Below are 12,071 nucleotides of genomic sequence, written 5' to 3'. Positions count from 1 at the left end.
GGCTTATATATCATATGTATAATACACAAATTAGACTTGACATGCACAAAACTGCAGGGTGACAAAGATGAAACGCCATAACGCAAGACAATGCGGCCGATACGGTCATTTATTTCAAAATTGAGAAAAGATAAACAGATAAAACGCTAAACAAAATTAATTTTGACGTCAATGAATGAAATTCAAGAAAAAAAACTTATCTGGCATAAAATGTGAAAAAACTCTATTACTTGTGCCTGCCATTGTTTGCTCAGGGCGCCGCCATCTTACCTTTTACCGGTTGTTAAACGGGCTCTGACTTATAAGAGAAAAATCGTAAAATTCAACGATTTTAAGGCAATTTCAAGGGTACAGCTTATACGTGGATTCGATCAATATGCGAGAAAATACGGTATTCATGCAGTAGTACTGTGCAAGAAGGAGGAAGCTAACGTTAGTACACGTACACGTGCACATAAACACATCTAGACAACTTCAAAATATGAATTCAAAACAACTTACCATTAAACATAAGTTCAAATGACTACGAGTCGCTCCATCTCGTCGTTCAGTACAGAGAGACCATGCCAAGGAGTTGTCACTTTTAATGCTTCCCTCTGCTTCAATAGCGTAGTGATGCTAGTAGGTGGGTTATAGCCGGCTGTATTGCCTAGCAATATCAGTCAACCGCACGCCACTTTCTGATCATCTGTTTTTCAATAAATAATAGGGCCTGCTTATCCATTTAATTCAAACCAATAATTTTAAATAAAGAACTCTGTGACAACAAACTGCGGTCAAAGGAGGTTTGTTGTTGTTATGTGAGACTCCATGTTGGAGTAAAGCAGGCCGGGAGATTTTCTAATTAAAATAACGATATAGGAAATGCATTTACGTTTTGAGGGCTTACGTAACTTGAATCTTGTCTAGTATGTTGGGATGGTCATTTGCATTTCAAAGGGTTTTGTAACTTGAAAATTTTGTACCTAGAGGCATTCGTAAGCAGAGGTACGACTGTATTCAAGTCATGACTATTTATTTTCAGTATATTGTAGTGCTTAACTTGTTAACTGGTTTATACTCATTTAGTGAGTTTGTTAGTTAAATAGTTTGTTAGGTAGTTAACTGCAGGCAATTTGTTGTCACTATATTTTGTTGCTTATCTAGTTAACTGTGTAGATATTTTAGTTAAGTGGCACGTAAGCATTGGTTAGCCACATATTTAGTGAAGTTTTAGCTATTGTTTGTCAGTGTGTTAAATATCTACTTAACCTATTGTTAGTTAATTATTTGGCTGTGTAGCAAATATGTATTTAGTGTGCTTTCATGAGTCCCAAATTAGGAGTCATTAAATGTTTCTTATGTTGTGTCCAATGATGTTTCCCATTCCTAAACTAGTTCAAATGAAATTAATCTCTATCTAAACATGCATAACTAGTAGAGTAGTGAGAGCAACTTTATAATAACCATTCCATGGTGCATCCTGGACTTGTGAAGAATTCACACCCCCTGAGGCTGCACCACACTGACAAAGGTGTTATTACCTACATTGCTCTGGTGACCGTACGAGTGATGATTGTGGTAGATATGACAATGCCATCATTCTCCACTCCAGGGAGAGAGGGTGGAGTTAACATTCCCTCTGGTTAACTCATTAGATGCTTTTGACAGCGATAGACCTCCCATTCATTTGACCACCCAGTCCAAATGGATGGGACGTCCACGGTGACGTCAATGGTGGTGGAACATGAAGATCTATAGAATTGGAGATGTAGAATTCCTCGTTTATATCCGATCAAATTTGCATGGGGTTTTTGGTGATGTTTTAGGGAATCACGGCATGTTTTTTTTCTTCGCTAAGGGGGACTTGTCACAGTTTGTTGTATGTTTGAAACAGATAGTCCTAGCAGCACCCATCGGAACTTGACCTCCAGCAGCCTCAACGACATCTCTGACAAGCCAGAAAAAGAGCAGGTCAGTCACTTACCTTAGATGGAGGTTAAATCAAAATGGAGTGGAAATAGATTTAAACCCATTGAATGAAACTAAAATTCAAAATGGCATCTTATGGCCACACATTTCAATTTTTAACAGAAATAAGACTGAATAAAATCTTTGACAAACACTCGGTCTTGTTCCTTTACTATGTAGCTGAGAAACAAGTTCATGAAGAAACTACCCAGGGATGCTGAGGCCTCCAACGTGCTGGTGGGTGAGGTGGACTTCCTGGATGTGCCCTTTGTGGCCTTCGCGCGACTGCAGCAGGCCGTCATGCTGGGCGCCCTCACCGAAGTTCCCGTCCCCACCAGGTTCAACAAATAAACCGGAAACACATCGTTTACTTGAAAATCAGAGCAAACGTGCGAAGAAACTAGTGATTCAGGGAAAAATTTAGCCTCTTCAAAGATAAAAGTGGTTTCACACTGTGAATAAATTATTAATGCGATAAAGAAATATAATGTACCTTGAATTTTGTGGATACTGTAGACCAGACATGGATGCGATATTTGAAAAACTGCAAAGTAGGATCACCCCTATTATTAGTACAATACTACATGTTTTTGCGCCTATCCAAAAATAAGAGTACACTAGTAAAGTTATCAAGAAGTGTATACAGTTATAAGCATATGTAAAGACTATAATGTATTAATATCTATATATAAAAAATGTAAATACTTTAAATACTGTACTCACAGTGAAAATAGTTTCTCTCTGCTTGATATAAATAAAAAAAAAAAACACATTAGTGCGAGTTTTAGTCAGGTCCTCATGCACAGTCCAGACAGTCAAGCTCCCGTTCAACGAGGTACAGCTTCGCGTTCGGGTTGAAACAGTTTAAGAACCAGTCCTTTGTGAAGGCTTTCGGGATCCAGGCTTTTCTGTTGCTCACCCAGTAGACAGGCAGCAAGGCTTTGTTCTTGTTTTTTTTAAAGCATGAGGACAGTCGAATTTGTAGATTAAGGCTGGATTTACCATGTAGCCAGCAATCACTAGATCACAGCACTGTAGTTTTCACACTGTAAACCTCTACACTATTACAGAATAAATGGCAATAATGACATATTATAATAGCGGCTGATCGTGTGAGATTAACTTTGATTAATCATATTGTACATCTATAAGTGTGTGTTTTTCACAATGTTGTTATAAATGCCAAAAGAAATATATACTTTTATTTCTTAGTTAAAACCAATTTTTAAATACAGTGGTACCTTGAGATACGAGCTTAATCCGTTCCGGAACTGAGCTCGTATGACGAGATTCTCGTAACTCGAGCGGACGTTTTCCATTGAAATGAATGGAAAACAAATTAATTCGTTCCAGCCCTCTGAAAAAACACCAAAAACAGGATATTGGATTGGAAAAAATGTTTTATTTCGTCTAATTCGCCATCTATTTACAAAGTAACACATAACTAGTGGTTTAATAGTAATAAAATGTGTTTAATATAACTAAAATTGGGCAGATTTCGCCGACGGGAGACAGAGACGTTTGGGGCGTGGGTGGGGTGGGGTGGGGGGTTCCCACGACAACGCACTCGTAAACGGAACAAACAAATTTAAATTAACTTGGATTAATATATACAGACACTCAAACATACGTTTAATGTAACTTTACACAAAACTGAATTCTAATTTTGTTGTAATCTTTTGTTACCTTCGTTTTCCGGGTTGGCGGTTTGCCACGCCTCCACCCTCACGTTTGCTATCGATGGACTGTTTGCTGTTGTATTGCCTTCAAAATATTCCCAAAATGATGCACACAAATGTCCTCACAATAGGATAACGCACGACCACTTGCCAACGAGAAATAGTCTTTAAAGAACGATCGCGGGACTTCTTTCCTTAGAAAGAATAACAGGAAATACAATAGTTGAGCTTACCCACGTATTGATTGTGGGTAATGAAGTTTTATTCTGAGAAAGGTTGCCATTGCCTATGGGTGTTGTGTGCACGAGTATACTTCATTACCCAGAAAGCCCTCTTTTTGCCCGCGCATGCGCGTTGTGCGTTTCCTGGTCTTAGGAGAAACTCGTCTGAATTAATCGTTCCGTGCTCGTAAATATTGTTATACACGAAAGATATGCAAAAAAGACTTGGCTTGGTCGCATCACGAAATTTTGATCGCATGACGGGCGAATTATTCGATCGAAATTTCCGCCGTAAGACGAGAATTTTGTATGACGAGCGGTCGTATGACGAGGTACCACTGTATATTTTAACTGCAATTAACTGTAGGAGGGGTGGCCCAGCAGCTTGAGTGGTTAGCACGTCGGCCTCACAGCTCTGGGGTCCTGGGTTCAAATCCAAGTCGGTCCACCTGTGTGGAGGTTGCATGTTGAATTGAATTGAATGCTTTTATTGTTGTTATACAGGTATAATGAGATTTAAACCTTTAACACAAATAAGAACAACAAACAGACAAATGAATACTAATCAATAAATAAGAAATAAACAAATAAGTAGTCCAAGTTCATGTTGTCTTCGGGCCTGAGTGGGTTTTCACCACATTCCAAAGACTTGCATGGTGGGCTGAATGGACACTCTAAATTGCCCCTAGGTGGTGGTCCATCTGATGTGCCCAGCGATCGACTTGCCACCAATACAGACTGTCCCCCGCTTCTGGTCCGAAAAGCTGGGATAGGCTCCAGCACCCCCTGCGACCCTTGCGAGAATGAAGCGGTTCAGAAAATGAAAGAAATGAATAAATAACCGTAGGAAATTAACTTTTTCACTTCCAATCACAGCAATCAACATAAAATCCCTCTGAAATGGGAGGACTTGCATTGAATGATAATGTTTCAGTTCAGTTGACGGCGAAAGACACTTAATCCATTTAGACTAGGAGGGTTGGCTCAGTCCAAATGTCTATTACTGTGAAACGTAGGCAATTGCGATTAATCACATTGTCTCACACACACACAACCCAATAATAAATGTATGTGTTTCTCCTTAAAATACATTTGAATCCATTTTAGTTTTCATTAATCTTGTAAGACTAATTGTAATTTACGGCAGTGAGGTAGACACTATTCAACAATGAATAGGGAGTTGGTTGATATGCTCTTAAAATGATTAAATACTATGTAATTTTGTGTGGCTTATGTATTAATCCACTAGGACCAATCATTCATTCATTTTCTGAACCGCTTTATTGTCATTAGGGTCGTGGGGGGTGCTGGAGCCTATCCCAGCTGACTCCGGGCCAGAGGCGGGGGACACCCGATCGCAGGGCACAAGGAGACAGACAACCATGTACACTAGGCCTCAATTTAGAGTGTCCAATCAGCCTACCATGGAAGAAACCGGAGTACCCGCAGGAAACCCACAGAGGCCCGGGGAGAACATGCAAACTCCACAATGGTGGACCGACCTGGATTTGAACCCAGGACGAATACAGTTTTCTAGCAAAAAATTGTTGGATGTCCTCTGTCGCTTAAAATTTATGATAATCATTTTTTCTACTGCCATTTCCAGGTTTTTATTCATCTTACTTGGGCCAAAGGGTAAAGCCAAGTCTTATCACGAGATTGGAAGAGCCATAGCAACACTCATGTCGGATGAGGTGAGTTTGCCAAAGGCCGTCAATTGTGAAACGGCAACGCTCACGAGATTGCGTTGTGCTTTCACAGGTTTTCCATGACATTGCATACAAGGCCAAGGACCGGCAGGACCTGCTAGCCGGTATCGACGAGTTCTTGGATGAGGTGGTGGTGCTACCTCCTGGCGAGTGGGATCCTGCCATCCGAATAGAACCTCCCAAAACGTTGCCCTCCTCTGACAAAAGGTCCTCCCCAATGCACACGTTTACACAGGGGAGATGACGAGATAATTAGGAACACCTGGGAAACACACGAAGGAGGAAGGATACACCAGGGGCGGAAAAACACAATGGGCAATCACTTGGACAGGACACCAAGGGGAAAAACATAAGCAAACCAAGCAACCCTAACACCTAGGCACAATTTAGAGTGTGCAATCAGCCTACCATGCATGTCTTTGGAATCTGGGAGGAAACCGGAGCACCCGGAAAAACCCACGCAGGCCCAAGGAGAACGTGCAAACTCCACACAAGTGGACCAACCTGGATTTGAACCCTGGACCCCAGAGTTGTGAGGCTGACCAGCTAACCACTCGAGACACTGTGGTAATTATTAAGAAGATGAAATTCCGTGACATTCTGCTACAGACTGAGAAAGCACTTCTCCTTTAAAAAATGTATTATGGCGACGATTCATACAACCAGAATTGTGTTGATAGAGTTCAGGTACCCCTCACATGGGCTCATCACCTATGAGAGGGGCAAAGTGGTTGGGTGTGTCGAAAGCTGGGGGGCAGCTAAAGGAGGGATCCTTGGCGGTTCGATCCCCAGCTGCAGAAACTGGCTCTTGGGACGTGGCATTTCACCTCTCTGGTTGGGAAAGAGTCTGAGCTAGTGCATGAGGTTGGGAAATTCCAACTTGATGTAGTCGGGCTCACCTCTACGCTGCCCCCGCGACCTGATTACGACTTTTCATAATCTTCTAAAATGGCCAGGGCATATGTCGTCAAGCTCGGCAATAGCAAGACCCGTGAACACATTTATAACAGTACACACTTTTATTTTTTACTCGCACCAGGAACTTTTTTTTCTTGACCCATGATGAAAAGCAAAGAATAAACCATTAAGTACACTAAGAAAAACTCAATGAACAACGTCAGATTTCCTTGGTGAATGACGGTTGAAGACACGAATCAGGAACTTGTTGCGGGCTGGAACTGATCAGCCATGGTCACGGAAAAGATTAAAAAGTGGCTAGAAAATGGTCTTTTGGTAGGATGGTGGCACTCAAACTGTGACAGTACTCGTTACCCCTTTTTGTCCCGTTTTTGTCGGAGTGGCGGCCACCAAAATTAATTTTTGTCAAGTTGGCCCTAATCTGTCTACATCACGCCACCTCAGTGTTGCCTGTAGGTTACAAGTTAGCCAGAGAGGCCAGTTTTCAGGGTGTGTGGGGGGAAATATGTCATATTTGTTTTCAATTTTCACCAAATATCTAAAAATATATTACATCGTGATGGATTTTATTTTCCATATCACAGAGGACTAAAAAAAACATACGTGCACCCCCACCTGCCTCTCCCCCTAACTTTCCAGAAAGAACATGTATGCGGGTGGAGACAACCAGATGAACGGCGACACACCTCATGACGGAGGTCACGGAGGAGGCGGGCATGACGTAAGCGAAGAGCTGGAGAAGACAGGAAGGTGCAATACGACTTGTGAAAAAAATAAAATAAAATAAAAGAAGAACCCAAGCGTTAAATATTTTTTTGCTTTCAGGTTTTGTGGTGGCCTGCTGCTGGACATTAAAAGAAAAGCGCCTTTTTTGCTGAGCGACATCACTGACGCCTTTCACATCCAGGCCCTCTCCACCATCCTCTTCATCTACCTGGGCACCGTCACCAACGCCATTACTTTTGGTGGACTTCTCGGCGACGCAACTGAAAACATGCAGGTCAGAAAGTTTCTGGCAAATCATTATCCACATGGGTTGAAGGTCTATCACTGTTAACGGTTGTTACACTTGACAGCTTGTGGCCTCTCGGTACCAGATATGAAAAAAAGCTTTAGAGAAGGTGTGTTTTGCTGCTATCTTGTGGCATTTACAGGAAATTACAAATTGAACAAGCAGGAGTAGGTACAAATTATATAATTAAATAATAATTTTCCCTCGAATATCGCAGATAATGTAGACCAGACATGGCCGTGATAATTGAAAAACTGCGAAGTAGGATCACCACCAATGTTCCCTCTAATTTTTCATTGGTCTGGGCAGAAAGACCACCTCCCTGAGCGCACTGAGTACCAGTGTGAGCGACATCATCATTGCTCGCTGTGGGCACACCAGTATCACACCTGCCATAAGCGGTTGCATGTCAATGTTCCCTCTAATTTTTCATGTAAAACATGCTGTAAAACACGAAAAACATAAGAGTGGACAGAGCTACTGCCACTGGCTGCCGTGTAAACGGCGCCATCATGGGGAAAGGGGTAAAAAAAGTTTGGATTTTATTTACTGCGCGCCATATGATTGCTGCTGCGCAGAGAAGACGAGAGTAGTGCGCAATTGCGCACGCGCGCAGCTTAGAGGGAACATTGATCACCACTATTATAAGTACCAGACTGTGTTTCCGCCCCTATACAAACCTTGACCTTGACATATACGAGTGTCCCAACATACGAGAAATTTGAGAAACAAGGAAAATTCAGAGCGAATTTTTGCCTCGAAATACGGGACAAATTTGAGATACGAGATGGTTCCCAATGCGGCCATCCAGGTGGCCGAGTGTGCGAGAGGCTGCTTATGAGAACAAGGTCTTGGCTTTGGTTCTAATCATGTTGGTATCCATAGGAATCATCTTCTGCCTACAATCCAAAATCCAGACCGATAGGGCATTCTCTATCTTAACAATGATTTTATTCTTTGTGATTAATGAATGTTCGCTTCTTTCTTCGTGATGTAACGCACAGTAGATTAATTTATGATGCATTAGATGATGCAGGACATTTAAGGGGCATTTTCAATGCCGATTCAAAATCCTTACAATGCTGGAAAAGCCTCGTCGTAGTCTTTCTGTGCGCGATGCAAAATGTAATCTGAAGAAAAGGTACAACCTCCTTCTCAGGTGTTGGTATTATTTGGCGCATACTTTTTCTTCTATGGTGAAATTTCACTTCTTCCTCTTCCGCGGTGAATGCCACCCATTTCAGCACTGAAAAAGCAGTGTCCTGACTTTTGCCATTTTTCACCGCCATTTTGTATCTCATCTTCCGAGTTTCAGCGTGGGTTTTGACATTTTATGAACTTTTTTTTTCTACTTAAGATAAAAAAGTTCGTACCCCTACTTACAAAATTAATTGGTTCCAGAACGTTTTTGTAACTTTGATTTTCTGTAAGTAGAGCTCTACTTTATCTGTAAATTCTGTCATTTGTTCCACAAAAAATACCAAGTAAACCCTTTAAAAATGATCAGTGTCCCACTTTTGTATGAAAGAAGTGGGAAACAGACCAAAATGGAAATCAATGATTAGAAAATTATTTATTAAAATGACGAACAAGCATGCAAAACCATGTTCCATTCGTGTAGTAGTACAGTATTGTAAGGAGGAAGCTAACATTAGTACACGAACACATGCACATAAACACACATCTAAACAACTTCAAATAATGAATTCAAAACAACTATAAATAGAACTTTATTTTCGTCATTCAGTACAGAGAGGCCATGTAAAGGAGTCGTTGCTTTAATGCTTCCTTCTGCTTCAATAGCACAGCAATGTGGGTGGGTTTTGGCCGGCCATATTTCCTTGTCAATCAACCGCATGCTACCTTCTAATCTTCTGTTTTTCGATGAATAACAAGGGCTCGCTTATTCATTTCATTCGCACTAATAATTTTAAGTGGTTGTGGTTGTTGTTGTGGGAGGCACCAAGTGGAAGTAAAGCAGGTCGCAATATTACCGGACCAATTTCAAAGGAATACAGGAAATGCATTTAAACTTTGAGAAATTAGGTGACTTGGATCTTGTCTCATATATTGGGACGGTCATTTCCATATCAAAGGGTTTCCTAACCTGAAAATTTCGTACCAAGAGGCATTCATAAGTAGAGGTACTACTGTATTATAGGCGACCCAGCAACCAAGTGCTAAGCGCCTTGGCCTCAGAGTTTTGGGGCTTGAGGGTCCGATCCCAGGTGGGTTCTCCTGTGTGGAGTTTGCATGTTTTCCCTGGGCCTGCGTGGGTTTTCTCTGGGTACTCCAGTTTCCTCCCACATTTCAAAGATATGCGTGGTAGGCTGGTTGGACACTCTAAATTGCCCCTAGGTATGAGTGTGAATGGTTGTCGGTCTCCTCGTGCCCTGCGATCGGCTGGCCACCGATTCGGGGTGTCCCTCGCCTCGTGCCCGAAAGTCAACTGGGAAAAGCTCCAGCACCCCCGCAACTCTTGTGAGGATAAGCGGTTCAGAAAATGAATGAATGAATAATAATGGTGATGCAAAAAGGGAGATTAGATCAAACCAGTTCAGTAGTGTATTTGTACTTTGCTCAGCGTTTATGTTTTGTTATTGTTTTAGGGTGTTCTGGAGAGCTTCCTCGGTACGGCCATTGCGGGCGGCGTCTTCTGCCTGCTTTCTGGCCAGCCACTCACCATCCTCAGCAGCACTGGACCTGTCCTAGTCTTTGAACGCCTCCTCTTCAATTTCAGCAAGTCAGTTATTACTTCACTCTGCTCTCACTCTCCATTTCTTTTCTTGCGTTTTCTCAAACCTGACTTATTTCTGAGCAGGGACAACGATTTTGACTACCTGGAGTTCCGGCTGTGGATTGGGCTGTGGTCGGCTTTCCTGTGTTTTGTGCTAGTGGCTACAGATGCTAGCTACCTGGTCAAGTACTTCACGCGCTTCACCGAGGAAGGTTTCTCGGCCCTCATCAGCTTCATCTTCATCTACGATGCCTTCAAGAAGATGATCAAGTTGGCGCACCACTACCCCATCAACTCCGACTTCCGCTCGGAGGACGTCACACAGTACGACTGCCTCTGCATGGCGCCCACTGTTCTTGGTAGGTCAAAAAATAAATACTGAATAAATAAATAAATAACATTTAGAGCAAGCTTCCATCTGTCTTAGGGCTGGGCGACCTGGCTTCCCAAAAATATCTAATTTCTTCTTTTCACATTTTCCAATGACAATTATTTCTACAATATTATATGCAATTAAAGCAAAGAAACTTGAGAGTAGTTCAACAGTATAAAGTCAATATTGACAAACCTTTTTGAGAAAAGTGTGTGGAGATATTTGCCAATCCAATTCAATCATCTTGTCTGTTATTTTTTGGCATTTACGCGTCACTTCCCTGTTGTTATGAAAGTTACAAATGCAAAATCTCAAAAATACAAACACCTTTTGTAGAATCCTGTGGTATATTTGAAATTGTCGTGATAGAGATGCTCTCCCATTGGCTACATTCCGCTGGCCTCTCATTGGCTAAAACGGAACTGTTGTCCTCATGATGCCGAACCTGAGGTTAGCGCACTTTCGGCATATGCAAGAGCCGTCCCCAGGGGGGTAGTGGTCACCGATGGATTATGAGCCTTTCCACCCATGTTTTGATCTTTTTCTTTCACCATGGTGGAGTCACTGCGGCCAGCGCTGAGATTCGTGTTCTTTCCATCTCCGTTAATTAGGGAGTTCTAACTTTCCAGAGTTTTCCTTAGTGTGCTTAATGTAGCTTTGTTTTCGTTATCATTCCTTCATTCATTTTCTGAACCGCTTTATCCTCACCACGATCACGGGGGGTAGTGGAGCCTATCTCAGCTGACTTCGGGCCAGACGCTGGGTACACCATGACTTGGTGGCCAGCCGATCGCAGGGCACGACGAGATGGACAATCATTCACGCTCACACTCAAACCTATGGGCAATTTAGAGCAGGGGTGCTGAAACGTTTTTGCTCAAAGATCTACCTTTTAAGGAGCCAATTTAGCGCAATCTACCGTTTTTTTCCGGGCCCCTGTCAAAGCTCAGCAATTATGTATGCTGATGATATATACCTGATGCCAGCAGGACCCAAAATAGTGTAGGCAGGTAGTGATCGTGCTTGGACTCGCGATGGCGCTGTTTCCCAGGTCAAGTCCCATATAAAATTTTACTTCAAATCCAATCCTTGGATCAAATCTTACTGTCATGCGATCCACCAGTAGTATCTTAGTGATCTACTTGCAGATCGTGATCCCTGATTTAGAGTGTACAAACAGCCTACCACGCATGTTTTGGAACGTGGGAGGAAACCAGAGTACCCGGAGAAAACCCACACAGACTCAGGGAGACCATGGAAACTCCACACAGGTGGACCGACCTGGATTCGAATCCAGGACCCCAGATCTGTGAGGCTGACGCGCTAACTACTCATATATCAAGCCACCTCTTTTTTTTTATCAAGATGGGTAATTGACGAGTCTTGCAGTCACCCAGCTTGACGACAAATGGCTCGCGCATTTTAGAAGAAGTCATCAAAGGCAATGGTCATTGGATCAATAATTAATCAAA

General features: G+C 42.3%; 1 protein-coding gene across 7 annotated transcripts in view; it reads left to right on the top strand.

Annotated features, from left to right (window-relative positions):
- slc4a4a (solute carrier family 4 member 4a) overlaps positions 1-12,071 on the top strand; it is a 62,708-nt gene that overhangs the window by 33,480 nt on the left and 17,157 nt on the right. For all 7 annotated transcript variants that reach the window (XM_077601772.1, XM_077601774.1, XM_077601771.1 and 4 more), the window contains 8 exons: positions 1,877-1,953; positions 2,131-2,288; positions 5,457-5,544; positions 5,612-5,766; positions 7,117-7,227; positions 7,303-7,477; positions 10,099-10,232; positions 10,311-10,585. In XM_077601772.1, the coding sequence (XP_077457898.1) occupies positions 1,877-1,953; positions 2,131-2,288; positions 5,457-5,544; positions 5,612-5,766; positions 7,117-7,227; positions 7,303-7,477; positions 10,099-10,232; positions 10,311-10,585 (1,173 nt within the window). The remainder of the gene's footprint in view (positions 1-1,876; positions 1,954-2,130; positions 2,289-5,456; positions 5,545-5,611; positions 5,767-7,116; positions 7,228-7,302; positions 7,478-10,098; positions 10,233-10,310; positions 10,586-12,071) is intronic.

The sequence above is a fragment of the Stigmatopora argus genome, chromosome 5 (genome assembly GCF_051989625.1).
Source record: "Stigmatopora argus isolate UIUO_Sarg chromosome 5, RoL_Sarg_1.0, whole genome shotgun sequence".
Classification (NCBI taxonomy): Eukaryota; Metazoa; Chordata; class Actinopteri; order Syngnathiformes; family Syngnathidae; genus Stigmatopora; species Stigmatopora argus.
The sequence above is the reverse complement of the archived record's forward strand: the minus strand, read 5'-3'. Positions and strand labels throughout refer to the sequence as shown.